Source organism: Dendrobates tinctorius, unplaced genomic scaffold, assembly GCF_039654945.1.
Source record: "Dendrobates tinctorius isolate UK_male_01 unplaced genomic scaffold, ASM3965494v1 ptg000036l, whole genome shotgun sequence".
In the NCBI taxonomy this organism is placed as follows: Eukaryota; Metazoa; Chordata; class Amphibia; order Anura; family Dendrobatidae; genus Dendrobates; species Dendrobates tinctorius.
Genome location: NW_027361704.1, coordinates 15948547 through 15973781, shown reverse-complemented (window position 1 = coordinate 15973781; position 25235 = coordinate 15948547). Strand labels below are relative to the sequence as shown.

The window sequence follows — 25235 nt, the reverse complement described above, 5'->3', positions numbered from 1 at the left end:
GGAGGGCGACCCACAAGCATTTGTTTCTAAACAAGATATAAGTTGGGGAAGACTTCAGCTAAGACAGAAGCCCTGTTAACCTGTGGACTAAAAAGGGGACGCCCGTGATGCCACAGTGTGGATCCCAGGAATTTCTCTGTCTTCGCTGTTCTGCTTCTCACAGCTGATGTTCCCGGACAGATGATGTGCTACTCCTGGTGAAGTTTTTCCTGTGTAGTGTGCAATGTAAGTGCTTTACCTTTGTGATTTATATTATGCAAAAGTGCACACAATATCACACTATTTCCTATTTTCTGTAATCATTTAATTATTATAATAGAATGAATCGCCTTCTTTATTTAAAGCGGTATCCGACCCCTTTAAATACTTGGCATACCAGGATGGGTAAGGTGGTCAATCAAACCAGGGTAAGGATGGGACCATGCATACCAGGATAACAATGGGGCCAATCATACCAAGATAAGGATGGGACCATGCATACCAGGATAAAGATAAAGCCATTCAAGCCAAGATAAGGATGAGGTCATGAATACAAGGATGGAGATAGGAGTTCTACATATCAGGATAAGGATTGGGGACAATCATACCAGGATTATGATGGGGCCAAGCATACCAGAATAAGGATGGGGCAATGCATACCAGGAAAATATGAAGACTATTGGGACTTCATACTCTGGGAGTGATGAGACCAAAGTAAAATGTTTTTGAAACTGTTGTCTTCAAAACTGTATGGTGTCATAAAGGTGAGGTGTATAAAGAAAAATGCCTTGTTATGACTCTCATACACTTAAATTGAGTAGTGACTTTTGGATTTCCAAGCAAGCACAGGGGTGATCTAGCAGGTCACAAACTGCAGAAGACCGACCGCAGCGGTGCCGAGAACAGATGAAGATGGTGGCTGTTGACTACAATATTAGGGGCAGATAACTTATTAGTGACACCATTCCAGCGGTAAAATAAAAAAAAATGTAAAACTCTGGAGTGATGCTTCAAGGACAATGAAAGAATGAAAGGGGTTCAATAAAATTGAAGGAGACCTCAGAGTGCTATACAGATCTTTTCAGGGCAACCTGAGGCTTTGCAGTACTTGCGAATCATTATGAACTGTAGGAAATCTAATTTTTTACAAAAATTCTGTAGCGCTGGCAACTTGAAATTTTGAAAAGACTCATTCATCTTTATTAGAAATGCATTAAATACCTTAAACATTTTTATAACATCTTTAGTTTTCTCTTTTAGCATTAGTATGAGGCTATGTGCACACGCTGCGGATTCTGCTGCGGATTTGACCTCTGAGGATCTGCAGCAGTTCTGCAGACAGTGTACTACAGTACCATGTAAGTTTATGGGATTTACATTCTGCTGTGCACATGCTGCGGATTTTCAACTGCGGAAAAGCTGCGGTTTTGAATCCGCAGAAAGAATTGAGGCTATGTGCACACGCTGCGGATTCACCCGCGGATTTGTATCTGCGGATCCGCAGGTAAAACCGCAGGTAAAATGACCTGTGGTTTTACCTGAGGATTGGCCTTTGGTTTTCCCCTGCGGTTTGCCACCTGGACAATGGAATAGGTGGCAAACCGCAGCGGAATTCACAGAAAGAATTGACATATCATTTCTTTCTGCGGATTCAAAACCGCAGCTTTTCCGCAGATGAAAATCTGCAGCAAGTGCACAGCAGAATGTAAATCACATAGACTTACATTGTACTGTACACTGTCTGCAGAACTGCTGAGGATCTGCAGCGGCCGGATCCGCAGAGGATCCGCAGCAGAATCCGCAGTGTATGCACATAGCCTGACCTGTCAATTCTTTCTGTGGATTCTGCTGCGGTTTGCCACCTATTCCATTGTCCAGGTGTCAAACCGCAGGGGAAAACCGCTGGCCAATCCGCAGGTCATTTTAGCTGCGGTTTTACCTGCGGATCCACAGATACAAATCCGCGGGTGAATCCGCAGCATGTGTACATAGCCTTAAACTCCATGGCACAATATATTATATCCAATACTGCTCTTGTTGCCTCAGTCACATGTCTATGTTATAAGTACGTGCTGTATACATTTTTTTCACGGACTAAACACGTACCCATTAAAATCTGTTGGGTTATTCACATGTCTGTTTTTTCCCGGCATCACAAATAAAATGGGCCAATTCTCTGGGTCCGTGAAAAACACGTGCTGTCCATATTTAACATTGCAAAAAATAGGGGAAGCTATGCAATTTATTAATTTATCCATACAGTACATGAAAAACACTGATGGTAAAAACAGACACATGGACACACTGTGTTAATGAGGCATTTAGGGTTCTAGGGTGTTACACAGCCAGGTAAGAAGTTCCCGAATCTAGGCCGATGCAGAAAAATGTTGGATCCACTCTTTTTGGCACATGATGTTATCTACATAGCGCAAGCATGTCAAATGTATGGCAGAAGGTCAAACAACATTTATGCCACAAGGTCAAACACCCCACAAATGACAAAAACCTGGGAGAAACTGATAAACTAAATATACAAAGCCGGGAATGTTTTTCCAAAAAGCCAAAATAACAGGTCTAAAGGGGGCTTTACACATAGCAATATTGCTAGCAATATCGCTAAAGCGTCACCGATTTTGTGACGCAGCAGCGGTATTGCTAGCGATATCGCTATGTGTGATACTTAACCCCGACCAGCTCCGCCACTGGCTATCGCTGATCACGTGAGATTGTCCACGTCCATTTCTCGTCGGCTGCTTCCTGCTGGGCTTCCTGCTGGTGCCAATGAGCGACGCGTTGACGCAGGCGGGAGGACATCTTCATCGCCGCATCTGAAAGGTAAGTAACGACCGCTGCTGCGTCGCTGCATCGCTGTGAGATCTGCCTGTTTGCAGCTCACTAGCGACCATTTAGCGATGCACCAGCAATCCTGACCGGGTCGTATCATGGTCGGGATCGCTGGTGCATGACTAAATGTAAAGGGGGCTTAAGAAGCAAGAAATCTGAGTTATTTAATAACTCATGGCAAGATAAAATTGTCATTATTTTTATTATCTTTATATAATGTTTGATTGAAGATCAAACACGGATATGTTATGCTTTCTTTGGGCTCACTCACATGAGCGTATCGGATAGCACTCGGACCAATGTTCTTCTATGGGGTAGTGCTGATTTTATCATACAGATTCAATATGGGGAAAAAAATCACACCGCGCTCGAGTTGATGCGCAAATCGGATGATACACACCCATTCAAGCCTATGGTGGAAATCATCAGACTGCATTGAGATGACATGAGTGCAGTCTGATTTCCACGCACTGACACAACGAAGAAGATGGAGAAATTATGTTCTCCTTCTCATCCTCATCTGCGCTAAGCTGACACTCTGAGCAAACGTGGATAAGACTTTGATCGGAGTGTCATTACCATAATACATCCGATACTATCTCTGTTGGCTTTATCAAATATCTGACTCAGATTTTAATATCTATTTATGCTCCATCATATACATAGAATGTTAAATGAATCATATAAAATCACTTACAATATTTAGAAGCGTCAGAAGATACTTCTGCACATATTCTTTTCCATGAAATCGGACAACTGAGTCATCAACTCCAAGCAAGACTTCAATGTTGTAATCATTGTCACTCGCATGTCTACGACTTCTTTTTTCAGTGCTGTTGATTTGCGTTTCAATACTGTCAACGATATTTTCCAGAATATTAGTGCTAAGGTATCCAGGTTCTGAAAACAAAGAAAATGCAGAATGTAAGACTATGCTTGAGATCTATTTTGACCACTTAGCTTAACGAGGACCTGTCACTTGCTAAAAAAAAAAAATTAGTTTACTATCTTGCAAAAATACCGAGCTCCCATGATTCGTATGCTTTTTTCCATTTTGCACTGCGTCACTCCATTGCAGAGATATTAACATTTGTTGCCTTTTTTAAATTCTTCATTAATGCACTCAATGATAACTGAATATTTTTGACATTGCAAAGCATTACATATAGCAATAAAATAAAACCTCTTATTACAATAACATCATATTGCATCAAATAAGTGGAAATACACTTACATTTGTTGCCTTTCGAAAGCGAAATGTGAAATATTTGCTAGTGTTTCAACTGGGTGTTTCTTCAGAGTCTTCCCTGGTGACGTGCACTTTCACCTCACCCGTCCATACACTGCCAATCACAGCTCGGCAGTGCCTGAGACTGCCAGGTCAGCTGCCAACCTGTGATTGTCAGTGTGTAGGAAGTAGGGGTGAAAACGCATGCCCGAAGAGAAGATGCTGAAGAAAAGCCCATGTGAACTACAAGCAGAGATTTCACATACAGTTGTGACCAAAAGTATTGACACCCCGCAATTTTGTCGGATAATACTCAGTTTCTTCCTGAAAATGATTGCAATCACAAATTCTTTGGTATTATTATCTTCATTTAATTTGTCTTAAATGAAAAAACACACAAGAGAATGAAGCAAAAAGCAAAACATTGATCATTTCACACAAAACTCCAAAAGTGGGCCAGACAAAAGTATTGGCACCCTCAGCCTAATACTTGGTTGCACAACCTTTAGCCAAAATAACTGCGACCAACCACTTCCGGTAACCATTAATGAGATTTTTACAATGCTCTGCTGGAATTTTAGACCATTCTTCTTTGGCAAACTGCTCCAGGTCCCTGATATTAGAAGGGTGCCTTCTCCAAACTGCCATTTTTAGATATCTCCACAGGTGTTCTATGGGATTCAGGTCTGGACTAATGTCCACCTTAGAAGTCTCCAGTGCTTTCTCTCAAACCATTTTCTAGTGCTTTTTGAAGTGTGTTTTGGGTCATTGTCCTGCTGGAAGACCCATGACCTCTGTGGGAAACCCAGCTTTCTCACACTGGGCCCTACATTATGCTGCAAAATTTGTTGGTAGTCTTCAGACTTCATAATGCCATGCACACGGTCAAGCAGTCCAGTGCCAGAGGCAGCAAAACAACTCCAAAACATCAGGGAACCTTTGCCATGTTTGACTGTAGGGACCGTGTTTTTTTCTTTGAATGCCTCTTTTTTTCTCCTGTAAACTCTATGTTGATGCTTTTTCCCAAAAAGCTCTACTTTTGTCTCATCTGACCAGAGAACATTCTTCCAAAACGTTTTAGGCTTTTTCAGGTAAGTTTTGGCAAACTCCAGCCTGGCTTTTTTATGTCTCGGGGTAAGAAGTGGGGTCTTCCTGGGTCTCCTACCATACAGTCCCTTTTCATTCAGACGCCGACGGATAGTACGGGTTGACACTGTTGTACCCTCGGACTGCAGGGCAGCTTGAACTTGATTGTATGTTAGTCGAGGTTCTTTATCCAACATCCGCACAATCTTGCGTTGAAATCTCTTGTCAATTTTCTTTTCCGTCCACATCCAGGGAGGTTAGCCACAGTGCCATAAGCTTTAAACTTCTTGATGACACTGCGCACAGTAGACACAGGAATATTCAGGTCTTTGGAGATGGACTTGTAGCCTTGAGATTGCTCATGCTTCCTCACAATTTGGTTTCTCAAGTCCTCAGACAGTTCTTTGGTCTTCTTTCTTTTCTCCATGCTCAATGTGGTACACACATGGACACAGGACAGAGGTTTAGTCAACTTTAATCCATGTCAACTGGCTGCAAGTGTGATTTAGTTATTGCCAACACCTGTTAGGTGCCACAGGTAAGTTACAGGTGCTGTTATTTGTACAAATTAGAGAAGCATCACATGATTTTTCGAACAGTGCCAATACTTTTGTCCACCCTCTTTTTATGTTAGATTAGATTAGATTAGATTAGATAAACTTTATTGATCCCGGAGGAAATTACAGTATTACAGCAGCAGAACAAAGATCAAGAACATTACAAGAACAATACACACTTTACAAAATAAGTCTATATGGACAGCAGATGCGGATAGACTGGTACTTGTAACTCACCAATTCCCCCCATACACTTTGAACTTCATTTAGTCTTGGGATGCTTTACACTTATACATTTGTTAAACATCCCCACAGCTGTCGGAACAAACGATTTTCTATATCTTTCCTTTTTACACATTAGTTGGAGTAGACGCTTGCTGAATGTGCTCTTTTGCTTCGCAAACAGTTCATAGAGCGGGTGTGTATTGTTGCTCATTATAGCCTTGCATTTCTTAGTAATTCTATCCTCTAATACCTCCTCGAAAGTCCTGAGTTGTAGACCCACCGCCGCACTAGCCTTCTTGATAAGTTTATTCAGCTTATTCGCGTCAGCTGTGCGCACACTACTACCCCAGCATATAATTGCATCAAAGATTGCACTCGCCACAATGGATTGGTAGAACATTTCAAGCATTTTGCTACACACATTAAACGACCTTAACTTCCTTAGGAAGTAAAGTCTACTCATCCCTTTCTTGCAAACCTTCTCCATATGGCACCTCCAATCAAGCTTGCTGTCCAGGTGAACCCCCAAATATTTGAAATTCTCCACCATCTCCACATCCTGACCATCAATAGTGATAGGTAAGCAATCCTTCATGCACCTTCCATAACTCAACACCAGCTCCCTGGTTTTCTTTACGTTGAGTTCTAAATGGTTAGCCTGGCACCAGTCAACAAAGTCCAAAACCACCCTTCTGTATTCCTCCTCCCCCCGGTCTCTCTCAATACCTCCGACTATCACTGAGTCATCAGAGTACTTCTGAAGGTGACAAAGGTCTGATTTATACTGAAAATCAGCTGTGTATAACGTAAAAAGGAATGGCGACAGCACCGTTCCCTGAGGGGCTCCAACACTACTCCGCACACTATCCGATACGGCCGCCCCCAACCTCACAAACTGTGGCCTGTCCGACAGATAATCAATGATCCAATTCACTAGTCCCTCATCAACCGCCATTTCAACCAGCTTTTTACGTAATAATAGTGGCTGTAAGGTGTTGAATGCACTGGAGAAATCGAAGAACATGGCACGCACAGTGGTTCTATCATTGTCCAAAAAGGAATGTACTGTTTGTAGTAGATACGCTACAGCATCGTCCACCCCCAGACTCTGCCGATACGCAAACTGAAGGGGGTCCGTAAAAGCAGACACCCTCGGACACAAGTAGGCAAGTACAATTCTCTCCAAGGACTTCATCACATGCGATGTTAAGGCCACCGGTCTATAGTCATTATGGGAGCTCGGGAAGGTAGTCTTGGGAACCGGCACCAGGCAAGAAGTCTTCCATAGAACTGGTACTCTCTGTGATTGTAGGCTCCAGTTAAACAGGTGCTGGAAGACAGTGCACAACTGATTCGCACACACTCTGAGGACACGTGGACAGATACCATCAGGCCCTGCTGCTTTACCCATGACCAGCTTACTAAACTGTTCCCTCACATCATTTTCGGAGATCAAGAAAGACTCCGACTTCCTCCCCCCAGTTGATATTGCTCGTCTCTCCCCGGCCCTCTCCTCTGTTGACATGGCACATTTATTGTTGAATCTGTTGAAAAAAAACATTCATTTCATTAGCCATGATCAGCCCCCCACCCCCCTGATCTGACCTTGCCTTAAACCCAGTCAAAAGCTTCATTCCAGCCCACACTTCTCTGGAGTTGTTATGTGACAATTTATTTTCCAATTTAATTCTGAATGCTTCACGGGCAATCCTAATTTTCCCCTTTAAGTCTCTCTGAACAATTTTCATTTCCTCCTTGTCCTTCCTTTCAAAAGCTTTTTTTTTCCTGTTTAGTAGATGTTTCAATTCTTTTGTAATCCAAGGCTTATTGTTTGCAAAACACCGAACCTCATGAATAGGTACAATATTGTCAGTACAAAAGTTGATGTAATCAGTAACTCTCCTGGTAACCTCATTAACATCATCATTAGGTTCCCTGGCACATAACACCTCCCAGTCTGTGCATTCAAAGCAGTCTTGTAAAGTCTTTTCAGCTGCCGGAGACCATTTCCTTATCCGTTTAATTGTCGCTGGTTGTTTGCAGACAACTGGTTGATAAGCTGGAGACAATAGTATGAGATTGTGGTCAGATTTCCCCAGGGGGGGCAATGCAGATGATGAGTAAGCATCCTTAACACTGGCATAGAGGAGATCCAATATATAATTGTCCCTTGTAGAACATTTGACATATTGATAGAATTTTGGTAATGAGATCTTGGCTCTATTAAAATCCCCAGAAATGACAGTTAGAGAGTTAGGGTGTTTCGTCTGAAGCCGGGCAATCACCCCAGACAGTACATCCCCAGCTGCCTCTGGATTTGCAGATGGTGGTATATACGACACCACTGCAATAACAAGAGAGAATTCTCTAGGCAGATAGTAAGGCCTGAGGCCCACTGCTAATAGTTCAATGTTTGGGCAACAATGTCTCTCCTTTACTGTTACATGCCCCTGATTACACCATCTGTTGTTAATGTACAGTATCACTCCTCCACCCTTCTTCTTACCGCACTTCACTCTGTCCCTGTCAGCCCGAACCATTTGAAACCCCGGTACCGATATACTTGAATCCGGGACGTCCTCATGCAACCAGGTTTCTGTAAAGCACATGAGACTGCATTCCCTGAACTCCTTCCGGGTCTTACTCAGAGCCAGCAGTTCATCCGACTTGTTACCAAGCGATCGTACATTACCCATGATGATGGATGGGACTGCAGGTTTAAACCTTCTCCTCCAGGACTTGGTCTTCTTGCCTGCTCTGCAACCTCTGAAAGGTCTCCTCATTTCCCGTGGAACATGTGGTATTGCAACTGCTGGAGAAGACTTTGTCCTGCGCATTTCCAGAAGACGACTCCTTGAATACACTACTCGATTAGCGACAGACCTAGGGACAACCATCCGATCAGTGATTCCATCCATCCCGGGAGACCTCTCCGTGGCATACTGTATACGGTGCTCTCCGCTAAGCACATATGGCTGTATCACTGACACAGGCTGTGGGCAGCAGCATACATCCGTCGGTAGTATTAGCTGAGATGGACCATATTGCGTACCCCAAAGTGGCCATGCCAGCAGGGGACTTGTGGGTGGTAGTGGAGGATCCGGGTAAAAACCATATGCAGTGTGCCCGGCAGCAGTAGAAAGTGTGGGGGTGTGCTGCATTTTCCATCCCACAGCAGACCAGCGTGCAGGAACGTCGCAATCCACGAGATGAAAACGTTGCATAGATCCAAGGTTGAAATTAGAGGTCCAAAAAGACATCAGGAAAGGTATAAAAGACTGTAACAAACAAAATAAAATAAAATAATAGCTGCTGCAATGGGCTGCCACTAGCAAGGCGCCCTATTGTCTCCACAGTCTGGCAGAGACTGTGTGGAATTATATCCAATTTGGCTTTAGGACAATTCTTTTTGTGTTTTTTAATTTAAGACAAATTAAATGATGATAATAATAACAAAGAATTGGTGTTTGCAATAATTTTCAGGGAGAAACTGAGTTTTATCTGACAAAATTTCAGGGGTGTCAATACTTTTGGCCACAACTGTACTGCACTCCAAAAGAGACAAATGAGAATATTTACTCAATGGAGTTACACAACATAAAATGTGCAAGAAAGGGTAGAATCAGGGAAGATCATGGATTTTTACAAGGTATGTAACTTAATTTTTTGAGCACTTTATAGATCTTCTAAAAACTGAACTTACTGATTGGAGGTTCAGACATTCAACATCGTCATGAAATACAGCTCTCTAACAAACTCTCTGCAGCAAGATTCATATATACAGAAGGCAGGGTATTTTAATATTTATAGAAGACCAATAATCACACTAACTGGTATTCTTAATAAACATGCTGAGAGAGAAAAGATGTGGACCCACAAATATAACACCATGACTTACCTGGGTTCTTTGTGTCCTGAAAGGAGTGGACCACAAATAAATTTGAATTTTAACCTATTTGTCTATCTATCTCACTTGTTAATCAAATCACTTTTCTAATACACCTGAATTAAACATTCCTTAAGTATACGCTCTACTCTATCTTCCTACTTATTTTTTTTGTTCCATTCAGATGACAATTCATTTGAAAATCCTCAGAGCATGATGGGTTACTTAAATAATATGTCATCAGGTGGTTGAGGCTTTCGTGACTTCTGCAGCTGCTTTCCCCACCCTGAAACGAACATCATCAGTTACCTACATTTCCATGGATGGGCTAGTCCCTGTCTGTGATGGTGTGTTATGTTATGTGGATGTCATTTTTTGTATATTCCTATTTTTAACAATTCCAGTTATTTTCATAGTGATTTTCTTATTACATTGTAAGTCTACAGCCTCACTATATCTGTCTCTTGATGACCCCCTGTAGTGCATTAATCCCTAAGGCCTTTTGTTCTCCTATGGGAGGCAACTTGTTGGACTACCCCTGGACAAGGAAGGGGGTGGGGGGAAGAAAGGCAGCTGGACAGGTCAGTTCCAGTAGAGACAAGATGGTGAAAAGGCTGCATTTCAGAGAGAAGGACCCATTTTTTATCCTCTGGTGCTAGAGTTTTGAAATCTCGTTTCCCTGGACATTTTATCCTGATAATGGACTGCATTCTTATTCTGGACAATCTTATCCTTTGTGTGGTGGACTGAATATGGACCTTTTCATATTTTTGCCTGAATAAAGGTCTTGGAATTGTTCAATCTTCGCTTGCTCTGTTGATTGTGTGATACCAGAGAAGGACCTCGTGACAACTGGTGGCAGCAGTGGGATGAACAGAGCGTCATCCAATGGAGAACCACCCACAGAGTGAGTACAGAAATTGGACTGTATGCAGTTTACAGGAGAGAGCCAGAGACCTGGGCCTGAACTACCAGGGACTGACTAAAGAGGCCTTAATCGATCTACTGGTGGGTGCTAGCCCGGCCACCTCCTCCCAGATGTCTGAAGGATGAGCACTGGAGACAGGGATCCCCATCCAGAAAAGCCAGTGGTTGGTGTGGTATGAAGAAGAGATGGCGGTTCTGGGCCCCGGCGTCTCTCAGGAGTACAAGGAGGAGGCTGCCCGCTGGGCACAGCGGAGACAGGAAGCAATGGAGCTTGAAAAAGGGAGTAACGCAATGTGGAGTGTAACCCCAACAATCCGGGAGCCTGTACGGATCACCCGGACAGAGTTTAAGCCATTTGATGAGGCTTCTGGAGATGTGGAGGGGTTCTTCAAAGACTTTGAGCAGCAGTGTGCTGTGATGGAGGTGCCCCACTCTAGCTGGATGCGTTTGTTAGTGGGGCTCCTGAACGGAAGCTTGGCGGAGGCTTACCAAACCATTGACGTACAGCGGAATCGGGATTATAACATTGTAAAGCGGACTATCCTGGATTACCATGCTATCACCCCAGACTCATATAGGGCCAAGTTCCGAGACCTCCCATGCACCACGGGTGGATCGTTTAGGATGTATGCACATAAGATGTCCGAGGCATGTCGGAGATGGCTGGAAGCAGAAAAAGCCTTTACTGTGGAAGATGTTATACAGGCGTTCCTTATAGAACAATTTCTTGCCAAGTACCCTGCAGAGGTACGGGAATGGGTCCGGGAGCGCACGCCGTGTACCGTGGATAGAGCTGCAGCCCTGGCCGATGAAGCCCTTACTATCCGGCCGCAATGGAGGAGGCTTCTGGACAATGAACCACGGCCTGCTCCCGCACCCTGTCCCCCTCCAATTATATCTGCCCTTCCACCTAGTCGCAAGCCGATGACAATCACGCCCCACAATCCTAGGCCCCAACAGTTCCGACCACGACCTGGGGGTATCACAGAGAGGAGGTGTTATGGGTGTGGGCAACCTGGACATTTGCAGTCTGGCTGTCCCTCCAGGATTCGGAGGGAGCCCCATGCAGCCCCACCTCGTCCAGTGCATCTTGTACATTCCACCACACCTGAGGAAGAGCTACCACCACCCCCACCAGAGTGGACCACCGACCACGGCACCATAGATACCCCTCCTGGAGTGTACGGACTCCGGCCTCTGTCCTTTAGCTACTCAGAGCAACGGCAACGCCACCTGCAGGATGTCTTTATTGATGGATACAAAGTGTCAGGATTTAGAGACACGGGGGCATTCTTGACTATCGCTGACCCCCGTGTGGTTCGACCCGAGGCAATTTACCAGGGTCCGGGAATTCCCATTGTCCTGGCGGGCGATGCCTGCAAATATATACAGCGAGCTTCTGTGCGTTTGGATTATGGTTGTGGAGAAAAACTGTGTTGGATTGGAGTTATGGGAGGACTTCCTGCAGATATCCTCCTTGGGAACGACATTGGGGAGTTGCAGTGCCAATTTGTGGGAGCAGTCACCCGACTACAGGCCCTTCAAGCACTATGTCATCCGGACCCCACCGGGAAGCAACCACCACGAACCGCATCAGAGTCGGTAAGCAATACTTTCGCTGCTACTACATTGGGAGAGTCTTGGGACAGAGAGGAGTTTAGGAGAGAAATAGAGGGTGACACTACCTTAGCAGCCCTTAGGCGAAAGGCAGAAACTGGGCACATGGGAGATAATGGGGATGGTTTCACTCGAGAAAACGGACTGTATTATCGTGTAACAAAGGGCAGTGACCAGGGCAACCCTGACGCAACGACCAGGCAACTCATTGTCCCTCAGAAGTACAGGGCACAGCTACTTCAACTGGCCCATGACATCCCCTTGGCTGAGCATCAAGGGAGAAAAAGAACTGAAAAGAGACTCACCCAAAGTTTTTACTGGCCGGGCGTCTCGCAGTCGGTAGCCCATTATTGCCGCACCTCTGATGTGTGCCAGCGAATGCGGCATCCAGGAGCTCGACATAAGGTACCCCTGCAATCCCTGCCCATAATTGAGGAACCATTTCAACGTGTAGCCGTCGACATCATAGGTCCTCTGGCCCACCCCAGCAGGTCAGGGAAAAAATATATCCTGACCGTGGTGGATTATGCCACTAGGTATCCTGAAGCTGTGGCCCTGTCCAGTATTACAGCAGTAAAGGTAGCCGAGGCCCTTGTTACCATCTTTACCCGGGTAGGATTTCCTAGTGAAATATTGTCGGATCAAGGCACTCAGTTCATGACAGATCTGGTCCAGTCCCTATGGCATACCTGTGGTGTTCGAGCCATTCGCACCACCCCATACCACCCGCAGACCAACGGACTATGTGAACGCTTTAAAGGAACCCTAAAAAATATGCTGAGGGCTTTTGTTGACGTTGAAAAAGACTGGGAAAAGTACCTGCCACATCTCTTCGCCTATCGGGAGGTTCCCCAAGAGTCCACAGGGTTCTCTCCCTTCGAACTACTGTTTAGCCGGAAGGTCCGTGGGCCTCTCACTCTTCTGAAAGAACATTTGGAGGGAGACATCTCAGATACCGGAATGCCCATCGTTTCCTATGTTCTAGAGCTCAGAGACCGTCTCGCCCAGCTAGCTACCTTCACTAAAGAACATCAGCGAATGGCCCAGTCCAGACAAAAAAACCTGGTATGACCGTAATGCCAGAAACCGGGAATTTATGCAAGGACAGCAAGTGCTCATGATTACTGCTTCCCCTGCCAACAAGCTTCAAGCAGTGTGGGAAGGCCCTTATCAGGTTGTCAAGAAAATTAATGACACTAACTATGTTATTGCCCTGGACTCTAGTGGTCGACGACAGAAAACCATCCACATTAACATGCTGAAAGACTACCACGACCGATCTCTGCCTGTTCTAGCTGTCTGCCACCCCCCTAGTGATACCGCCGACGACGAGTATCGCCCAGATCTCCTCCAGGTTGCCCAAGCTGGAGGATCACTGGAACAAGTGCCCTCCCATTTATCGGATATACAAAAGGACGATATTGTCGCCGTACTAAGGCCGAGGGCTGCTGCTTTCTCCTCAAAGCCGGGGAAGACTACTCTCACCAGTCACCATGTGGAAACCCCCGGACAACGCCCCATCCAGCAGGCTGCCTACCGGGGTCCAGAGGCTGTTCAAGGCATGATAAAGAACGAACTGGAGGAGATGAAACAAATGGGAGTTATTCAGCCATCTCACAGTTCTTGGGCCTCTCCTGTCGTCCTGGTCCCCAAGAAGGATGGTACAACACGATTCTGCGTTGATTACAGACGACTAAATGATGCCACCAAGAGTGATGCTTATCCCATGCCCAGGATTGATGATCTATTGGATCGTCTGGCCAGTGCCCAATTTGTGACCACGTTAGACTTGAGCAAGGGGTACTGGCAGATACCCCTAACGGAAGACGCTCGGGAGCGCTCAGCCTTCATTACTCCATTTGGGCTTTATGAGTTCCTGGGAATGCCCTTTGGGATGAAAACTGACCCCGCTACTTTCCAGAGACTGGTGGATCGACTGTTACAACAATGTCAGGACTTTGCCTGTGCTTACTTAGACGACATCGCCATTTTTAGCACAACCTGGGAGGAACATCTTAAACACTTGGGCATAGTGCTGGACTGTATCCTTACTGCAGGACTGACCATTCGCCCTGATAAGTGCCAAATAGGGATGGCTGAGGTGCAGTACCTCGGGCATAGAGTAGGGGGTGGGACACTAAGGCCTGAGCCTGCCAAGGTGGAAGCCATTAGCAACTGGTGTAGACCCCAGACTAAAAAGCAGGTACTTGCGTTTTTAGGAACTGCTGGTTACTATCGCAAATTTGTTTCTAACTTCAGCACCTTGGCCAAGCCCCTAACCGACCTGACCCGCAAGAACATGCCTAGGAATGTGACTTGGACGACGGCATGCGAGGATGCCTTTTCAGCGTTAAAGACTGCCCTAGTCACTGCTCCTGTCTTGGCTGCCCCGGATTATAAACACAGGTTCCTCGTGCAGACAGATGCATCCACCTTTGGGATTGGGGCAGTACTTAGCCAAGTGAATGCCGCCGGAGAAGAACATCCTGTTGCTTTTGCCAGTCGGAAACTACTGGATCGGGAAGTTGCCTATGCCACTATTGAAAAGGAGTGCCTTGCCATCGTATGGGCGCTAAAAAAATTGCAGCCCTACTTGTATGGCAGAGACTTTACAATTGTTACAGACCACAACCCCCTCACATGGCTGAATCGCATATCAGGGGACAATGGAAGATTGCTGCGGTGGAGCTTGTCCTTACAACCCTACAGCTTCTCCATCCAATACAAGCGGGGAAGCCAACACCAGAATGCCGATGGACTGTCTCGACAAGAAGAACCATAGGCTCCCCAGGCCGGCCTACCCCTGCCACTGTACAAGGAATTATAAATAACTGAACAATGTGGACTAAAGTCAGCAGGCCAGAGGTCTGTGTAGACCTCATGGCGTGCTCACTTATTATGGGGGGGAGAGGTTGTGATGGTGTGTTATGTTATGTGGATGTCATTTTTTGTATATTCCTATTTTTAACAATTCCAGTTATTTTCATAGTGTTTTTCTTATTACATTGTAAGTCTACAGCCTCACTATATCTGTCTCTTGATGACCCCCTGTAGTGCATTAATCCCTAAGGCCTTTTGTTCTCCTATGGGAGGAAACTTGTTGGACTACCCCTGGACAAGGAAGGGGGTGGGGGGAAGAAAGGCAGCTGGACAGGTCAGTTCCAGTAGAGACAAGATGGTGAAAAGGCTGCATTTCAGAGAGAAGGACCCATTTTTTATCCTCTGGTGCTAGAGTTTTGAAATCTCGTTTCCCTGGACATTTTATCCTGATACTGGACTGCATTCTTATTCTGGACTATCTTATCCTTTGTGTGGTGGACTGAATATGGACCTTTTCGTATTTTTGCCTGAATAAAGGTCTTGGAATTGTTCACTCTTCGCTTGCTCTGTTGATTGTGTGATACCAGAGAAGGACCCCGTGACACTGCCCTACTGACCATGCGACGGTGTCAATTCCAATGCATGCTTGGCATGCAGTTAGACCAGGAACCAGCCCAGCATCCTAAACAGGCTTCATAGTGAAGTCTGTTATGAACAGGTCACCGAGGAGGGTGGCCGGAATAGGCTAGGCCACCAAGAAACCAGAAAGGTTGGTCACTTAGCGAATTGCAGACCCCTAATCCTAACAACACAACTAACAGTAGCCGTGGAGCATACCTATGATGCCCTAGATGCCTCGACACGGCCAGAGAGATAACTAGGTCTAAATCAAGAAAGGTGAAATCTAAACTGCCCTGGAGTAGAACCCCAAAGAAATACATAGCCACCAAACATATATTGTCGGTGAGACCAGATGAGGGACAAACACAGGCAGAAAATAGACTGAGCAAATGATGGGGCCCAAACTGTCTAGATAGGATAGGAAAGGAAAGACACTCTGCAATCATGTAAAAATCCTAAAAAATCCAACACGTCTGATGTACAAAAAACACTGAGGTCTCACGACCTCTCCCTCACTATATCAGCATTCTGGCAGCAAAGCAAAAGAGACGAATATAACAGGGGACTGAACAAACTGACACAAGCTGTAACATATGGAGCGGGGTCCAGCACAGCCCCAGCAGAGAGCACGCTGAACCCGCACATCAAAGCAGAAAGAGGCAAAACCAGATCAGAAGCAAAGTATTAGCAAATGAACAACTTAGCTGAAAAATGCAGGATCAGGCAGGAGACAGCAGACCTCAAGTTGCACAGGAAGAACTAATCACCAGCAACAATTGAGGGAAGTCTGCTCACTTAAATACTCCCAATTTGTAACCCCAGATTATCAATCATCATCGTCAGGTGGCAGACCTCCGTCAATCCGGCCAGCTCCATTACCCACAGTAACCACCAGAGGGAGCCCCGACTCAGAAGTAAGAGAATTCACAACAGAAGTCATTAGTGACGTCTGTTTCGAGGGGCTAGGCATGTATTTGCTCTACATCTGGGCAGCATTCTATCCTTTTCAATGCGCACTTACAATGTGCTCTATTGCCGGCTCGTCACTTCTCAATGAAGTCGGCAAGGGAGCGCTCAGCGTCACTGCACATTCAATGGAACATACACCAGTGAGTAGGTCACACCTACTGAGCATGCACTGGAATATTTAAAAAATAAGAAAATCCAAAAAAATAAGAAAAAAAGCAGCACACTCCATTTACTGTATCATAAAAAACCTAAGGCTGGTTTTCACACATGCGTTTTATCGTGCAGCGCATTGTGCGCTACCGGTCGCACGCGCAATTGTCCCCTATCTTTAAAATAGCAGGCGCAGTGTCCAGCGATTGCACGCGGGCCTCAGCGTTTGCGGGCACTGCGCATTTTCCAGGTGTACGACCAGACGCGCCGGACGCTACATGTTGCATTTTTTGTTCCGCCCAACGTCGTTAAAAAATTGCATACGCGTGTCAGCGCACGCAATGCGCAAAAAATAGTATTATAGTCTATGGTGTCGCTGACGTGCACTGTGAAGTGCGCATGTCAGAGCATTGTGAGCGCGCGCGATTTCAGAGTAAACAATGTCTAGACACTTATTTAATCCACCCCCTAAACAAGCAACATTGTTTTGGAGGAGGGTAGATAAAACAAGGGGTCTGTAGTGCCAGATCATTACTCTCCAGACAGACTGCCTCTGAAACAGGTTTCTTTTCTAACAATGTGGAGTTTATAGAGGTGTTGCAGAAAGTATGGGAAAACCCAGGCACATGCTTTCAGAAGCGTAGCCGAGCTAGTGGCTGCTTGGTCTACTGCACCAGTGGTAGATACTCTGTTATCTCACTTATCTAAAGTGACCATTCTGCCTCTTGCTGAGATTGCTGTGCTTAAGGATATCTCAGATAGGAATATAGTGTCTGTGGTGAGGTCCAATTTTGAGGCAGCAAGTTTGCCCTCTGCCTAACCTTTTCTGCTCTTTGGGTTTCCAAGGCAGTCGCTGTATGTACCATAAATAAAGTACTGATATTGGAACCAATTTCTACAATCTACTGGATTTTACTCTATTTGATGGTTGAAATACAGCAGCGCGGGAATCTGGTGTTTTTTTTCCCTCTTGGGATTCCTCTTTGAGTAATGGAAGCAGACGCTGTCTGTCTACACCGTCCTGCTGCAGCTTTATTGCATGTGACTAAGCACATACAGTAGTTGTGGCTTTACACAACTATTGAGGGTGAGTACCCTGCACAATTTAATTTATATTCATTATATCTGCACTGGTAAGGCCCTATGGGTGCGCTTTTGTGGTTTCTTTTATCTTTAAGGCAGTAATGGTGTGAGCTAAGTGTTTTACGACAAAGTTTGGTTTCCAGAATATGGAATTGGCTGAGATTGCTAATCAAATTGCACAGACAGGGAATTATCTCTTTTCAGCATCTTTGGATGCGATGGAATGCTTTGCAAAGGCGGAAAGTAATTATGTCACAATTCGCCGCATGCTGTGGATCAAGTTTTAGAGTGAGGACTTAGCTTCAAAGAAATCTTTGATGGGTATACCTTTCCAAGGGTCTCACTTATTTGGGGCCAGGTTAGGCAAGATTATTTCAGATGCAACAGGTGGTAGAAGCACACTGCTTCTTCAATCCCTGGCCAGCTGTCCCTTTCGGGGGCAGAAGGCCTTACAGGTGGATCCCTTTTGCCAGTTTCATGCACTGGATGAATCAAGTCGGCAGGTTAGACCAAAGGTCTCCCTGGAGTCCAGGACAACTACCTTTAGAGCAACACTCACCGGATGCCCCTCTGATTCAAGAGCTACTCCCTCTGGGTCCAGGGGTGGTAGGAGGGACGATGCTTGACTGGTGTCCCCATTCGGGGTTTCTTTCGGGTGGGTGGCCGCCTTCTTCTTTTTCAGGAGGCATGACTGGGGTGCAGTCAGTGATCTTTGGGTTAGAGAGGTCATATCTTCGGGTTACAGAATTGAGTTCACCGCTCTTCCTCACAATCATTTCTTTTGCTCTCGCCCTCCCAAGTCTCCCAGGCCAAGATCCAGTTTCGACCAGATGATAACTTCCCTGCTTCAAGCAGGGGTGATTGTAAGTGTCCCCACTTCAGAGCACTTCAATGGGTTTTATTCAAATCTATTTGCTATCCTTAAAAAAGGTGGCTGGGTGAGGCCTATTTTAGATTTAATGCAAAACAGAAGCCGCGGAGACACCATCACATGTTTCTCAACGCAAGCAATGACCAGCCAGGTCTTTCCCCGGGAAGGAACAACCACGGGAAGGGCAGTCTCCAATGAAGGAAACCACCTATGCCAAAACATGGTATCCATCCACAGACAGCTGTTTCAGGGTATTGCCCCTCATCAGTGTGGAGTAGGAAACTGGCTGGTAGGAGCAATGCCTAGTAAATAAGGGGAAAAATGAGGATGAATGAACTCATGGAGATCAACATCCAACACTGCGGAGACACCATCACGTGTTTCTCAATGCAGTGATTCTAGAGCACTGCCCCCATCCCTTATGGGAAATATACAAAACATGCAAAACAGAAGCCGCGGAGACACCATCACATGTTTCTCAACGCAAGCAATGACCAGCCAGGTCTTTCCCCGGGAAGGAACAACCACGGGAAGGGCAGTCTCCAATGAAGGAAATCACCTATGCCAAAACATGGTATCCATCCACAGACAGCTGTTTCAGGGTATTGCCCCTCATCAGTGTGGAGTAGGAAACTGGCTGGTAGGAGCAATGCCTAGTAAAAGACTGTGAAAAATGAGGATGGATGAACTCATGGAGATCAACATCCAACACTGCGGAGACACCATCACGTGTTTCTCAACGCAGTGATTCTAGAGCACTGCCCCCATCCCTTCTGGGAAATATGCAAAACATGCAAAACAGAAGCCGCGGAGACACCATCACATGTTTCTCAACGCAAGCAATGACCAGCCAGGTCTTTCCCCAGGAAGGAACAACCACGGGAAGGGCAGTCTCCTCTCTCTTTAGATTTAAGACTCTTGAACAGATGGGTTTGGCTTAGTCACTTCAGGATGGAGTCACTCCGGTCAGTGGTCACATTCATGGAAACTGTAATTTATTTCTTCAGTAGATGATCGAGATGCTTATTTGCATGTGCCTTTTTTTCCATCCCACAGAGTTTTCACCTTAATGAAGATATTGTTTTATCTTCCTTTTGTCCAGCATCATCTCATCCTTTGGTGAAGGCTCTGCACAGCTTGGACGTTGTTCGCACCGTAATATACAATTTATAGGGCCACTGACTCATTTCGTCATTCTGATTCCTTGTTTGGTATACCACAGGGCCCTAGTAAGGGTCAAGCTACTTCTACAGCGACCATTGCCCAATGGATCAAGTCTGCTATTGTCCAGGTTTATAAAGCTAATGCCAGGGTGGACCTATTTAGGATTAGGGTACACTCCACGCGGGATGTAGGAGCTTTGTGGTCGGTTCGTCATGAGCCATCGGCTTTGCAGCACTGTAAAGCAGGTACATGAGCATCAGTGCATACTTTTTCTAAGTTTTACAGGATTCACACTTTTGCATTGGCAGATGAAAGCCTTGGTAGGAAGATACTGCAGGCATCAATAGACCAGAGTTCTTCCTAAATTGTTATGGAAGACCAGGTGGGAATACTATGAAATTCGATACTATCTCACCCTAGAGACAGCTTTAGGATGCCTCATGGATCTGTGTCCCCTAAAGCACTGGCATCCCAGCATGCTGCTCTTCTCCCCGGCAGGGACACCGACTCACTCATTGCCACAGCCCCCATCCTGCACTTCCTCCTCCTTCCTCTCTGGCTGCTGTCCGGGGACCGTGCACAGTGCAAAATTGCCCCGATAGTGTGCTTAGGGCATGTGTGCACAGGATCCATCTTCCATAAAGGGGCTGTACACGAGGTCCTAAATAAACCCCAGTCAATGGCAGGGAGACACTTATTATTTAAGGCACCTCCACCTCAATGGAGATGCCTGTGCAATGTTGTTAGTTTGTTCCCAACATGCTTGCTAGTTCTCAGGTCCCTGTTCTTTAGTTCCTGCTAATGTCTGTTCGTCCCTAACCTCTGTGCCAGTACCTGTTTTGTCAGTCTGTATTTCAGCTGGACCCGCTTGCACCTGCCGTGCCAATCTGTATATCAGCCAGACCTGCCTGCACCAGCCGTGCCAATCTGTATATCACATGAAACTGCCTGCACCTACCATGCAGTCTGTATATCAGCCGGACCCGCCTGCATCTTCCGTGCCAGTCTATATACCAGCCGTACCCATCTGCATCTGTGGTATCTATGTTCCTGCTGTCAGAGACACCGCACTGAACTTGTTCACTGAGCCAGTGCGCGCGTCCTGAGTAAAGCGAACAGTGCTCAAAGCTACCTGTGGAGCGGGCAGCAACCAAGTAGATGTGTACTTCACACCCGCAGGACCTGAAGCACGTGACTGCTAGAGGCGTGGCCTAAACTCCACAGAGCTAGGAGCTGCAAGACAATTCCTAGCAGAGTAACTGCGAGACAAAGTTACCAAGGGGCATAGACAGTGAGAATAGTCAGGACGTAGCCAATGAGTCACACACAGAGAGAGCTGCAAGGTACCAGAGGGGCGAGCAGAGAGTAGTCAGGTCACAGGCAATGAGTCATACACAGATAGTTGCAAGGTACAAGAGGGGCGGGCAGAGAGTAGTCAAGTCACAGGCAATGAGTCATACACAGATAATAACGCAGTACAAAATCAACAGGCAAACTCACTACGGGAAACAGAATCGGGTCAGAACCATATAAAAAAGCTATAGCAACAAACAGGCACACGGGGGTCAGTACACTCGGCCAAAGGCAAAAGTATAACTGTCAGGGATTGAAGCTACCCAGGGGTTTATGAAGCTCTCCCAGAACCAGAAAGAGGCCACAATCATTAACCCCAAGTGTGCAGGTCAAAACCTGCACAGAGCTCCAGACATTAACCCCCAGTGTGCAGCTCAAAAACCTGCACTGGGATCATGACACCTGCCATGCGTCTGAGGTTGGTCCTGGAGTAGCACCTGGTGTCCATCAGGAGCCAAGCCTAACGCCATCATCAGGGGCTCTATTTAAGAGTCAGGTGCTCACCTTGTCACGCCCCTCCAGGCTCTCCTCGGACCACGGCACAGTGGTTTCACCACTCCATTTACTTCCCCCAATAAGACTAACAAGAAAAATAGATTTTTTACTTACTGATATGGCATACAGTCCTGTGTCTTCTTGCCTTAATTAGTTTCTTTTCTCCCCCTACTGCTTTCTCACAAAACTGAGGAAGCCTACTCCAGCAGGAAGGATATAATCTGCTGGGGAAGAGTCAATTTTATTTAATTGCAATAACTGTGTCAGCCTACAGGTTGCAGCAGGCTATTTGTCAGGGACTGGAATATTTGTCAGGACTTTCTTAATACCGCAAATCCCTGATATCACAGGCCGGGAAGGTCACGAGTTCCACCAGCTGTGGTCTTTGGAGCGAACAGCTCTCTGCTACCCCCTATTGTCTGGACAATTACACGATTGGCCGACCATCAACGGAGGAGGCCGAAGCCTGTTTGCACCAACTAGGCCAGCTATCGGAAAATTAGCGCTGAGCGTATGGCATATACATCTCCAGATTCCAACACATGGAATATGTGTATGGAGCGCCCCGCGGGGCCTGAGGGTACTCGGTACCGGGCCCATCGACTTCCATGGGGGACGGTGTCACGGCAGCAGCGACTTGGTCCGTGGCCCAAAGGCATCCAGTAATAAAATAGGGGAAAGTTGTATGGAATTTATGTGGTAAAAATGAAAATAAAGTATTAGATGGTGAAATACGTGATGCCACCTGTGGTAATCTGGTCAGAGGTGACCAGCGCTGCGGTGTTGCTTCTCTGGGATGGATGTTGGGCGCAGCTATGATGTTGTAGCCCTCCACAGGTAGGGCTGTAGTCCCAGGGCAAAGATGTTAAATAAATAGTAAAAATGGCTGTATGCTGCGACCCTCTATTCGTGATGGTTTCACTAACCTGTACGGCTGTCAGCGTGAGCCTATTCCACAGGTACCGTTCTCTTCACCGTCGGCCCCGGGCTCCTTATCCGCTGCCGTGCCCTCAGGTGATCAATGTGTACAGGAATTTACAATCCCCTGTACTTTTAGATTCGGCTATCGGATACAGTTCCTGTCAGCCTAGGACTCTGATGTCCCTTTTCTCTTTATTAGCGCTTCACTCAGGGGTCTGCTATATGCAGTATTTTAGCTCCCCTAGAGTCTCTCAGTCTCTGCTCTTGTCCTTTCCCTCTTCACAGATCAGCTCTCTGTCTTGAGCTCCCCTCAGATCAGCTCCCTGTCTTCATCTCACAGGATCTTCCAGAAAGATCCTTTTACCTCACGTCCTCACGTTTAAATGTCATCTTTCCTCACAGCTCACAGCTGTTTCGTTTCCATGACAACCCCCTCAGCTGACTTCTAGCTGACTCACCAACCCCCTCTGCTGGCCAGAATTTATAAGGCATCTCCCTTTTCTGACTTGCAGCAGGAAATTGTGATTAAATCTATGTTGCCTGGCATGGGGTCCCTTTCTGCCTCCAAGCATGACTTTACCCATTAGAGGGAGGTAATGTCACTGTGACAACCGGACTCTGGGGTGTCACATGTACACACCCCGGTATGTTCACAGCCAACTTTCAGATAACCTCAGACTATTCACCACCACCACTAATCTGTTTCGGTCGTTTAGACACCGTACGGTAGCTTACGGCTTCAAGGCGTAGTTTACAGAACAGAAGGAACAGAACTATTACATTTTATATTTAATCCAAAGGGAAGAAGTGTTTATGAAAAATATACAAAATATTTTACAAGGGTGACAAAACAATACAGCATAAACAGTTACATAAAATAAAAGGGATTAACCGAAGAACTTACTACACCGATTGCAGAGACGATTCGGTTTAGTCGAAGGAGAGCGCTTTGATTGGTCTGTTAATAAACAGGGTCCCTACATACATGAAAATGTAACTCTCTTGTATGAACACTGATGACATTTGGGATCGATCTTTTATCAGACCCTGAATCCCACCCACATATCCCTCTACGATGATCTCACAAGGTTCTAGCTGTGGGCCGGACTCAGCCCTCCATAATTTTAGGAAATCCCAATCTGTGTAATAACTTCTCATAACATGACCGCAGAAGTTTGAGCCCGATGTCATATTTTCTATCTGGATTTTAGCTACGGTTAGAGACCAAACATGGCCTAGCTGCTGATGGTTATATGGCCCCCTATAGATTTGGGGCTTTTTGTGGGGGTTATGATTATGGGAAAATATGTGTATGATTGCCGAGTTATCCCAGTGCCAACAAGATACGTCTCATTAATAATGGATGTATAGGAAATCCAATACTCCATATTTTTTCCTGGAGACGCAGTGTCTGCATTATAAATTGTACAGGGTTTCAGAGGTTCGTTGATAATCTTCAGACCCTAATAACGTCTCTTCTTGTCTCTATGTGGGGACAATAGACTCCCTTTGAAGTTAACTGGACATAAAGAGAAATCCTTGCATTTTAATTAATTTGCTTCACATAGCTGTGTCACTGCCATTTTGCATAAAGACAGGTGTGATTGCTAGCTCACAGCTCCTATCTTGTCATGTCAAATGATACATGAAAGAAAAAGAAGGAAGGGGGGACATGAGGGGCCTCAAGAATTTTTTATATTTTCTATGACACTATTCCATGGATCTGTGTCCCCCAATGAAGACTATAAGAAAGATTTTACGGTAGGTAAAAAAAATCTATTTATGACAACTACACATGCAGTAAGTAACTGCTATATCTGACATTGCTTTAGTGTCTATACAGCATAATAACTAGACGCAGGCTGTAGCATTCTTGTTCTTGAGTTTGTAATATTCCGAACACTGGAGTTGTAAAACTTGTAAAATGTTTTCTTTTAATCTAATGCCAAGATTTTTGAAGAAAAAAAAGAAAAGCATGTGCAACACAGGTATCAGTGATTGAACAAAAATGTCACAGACTGCAGAAAGTATAGAGCATGTGTAGCACTGCCAGATCCTTGTGTGTTTTCTATAACAATCTGAACGTGATGTACGAAACTTAATGGCGTTGTCCAACGAATAAATACTTTTCTATCTAAAACTTCCCAGAATGGTGCAGAAAAATAAAATGACACTTGCCTCGTCAGTCACGGTTGGTTCATTAATAGAAAAGCCTTGTACAATACATTTCCATACCTGAGAATTGTGCGGTTTCAGGAATCAGCCAGTCTAGTACCAGCAGCGCCAGTATTCCTACTTAATAATGGTCTCAAAATTGCTAGAAATAAAGCACTTTTTTTTTTTCAAAACTTATAACGCTATTAGGGCAGATTCACATGACCAATTTATCCACATCCGCAAAATAAACATTTCAATTATTCTGCTCAGTTTTATCAGAGT

The 25235-nt window shown here is 45.5% G+C and overlaps 1 protein-coding gene across 4 annotated transcripts in view; it reads right to left on the bottom strand.

Annotated features, from left to right (window-relative positions):
• The window catches only part of LOC141087889 (A disintegrin and metalloproteinase with thrombospondin motifs 2-like), an 851362-nt gene that overhangs the window by 582358 nt on the left and 243769 nt on the right, over window positions 1–25235 (bottom strand). For all 4 annotated transcript variants that reach the window (XM_073573740.1, XM_073573737.1, XM_073573739.1 and 1 more), the window contains one exon: window positions 3521–3723. In XM_073573740.1, the coding sequence (XP_073429841.1) occupies window positions 3521–3723 (203 nt within the window). The remainder of the gene's footprint in view (window positions 1–3520; window positions 3724–25235) is intronic.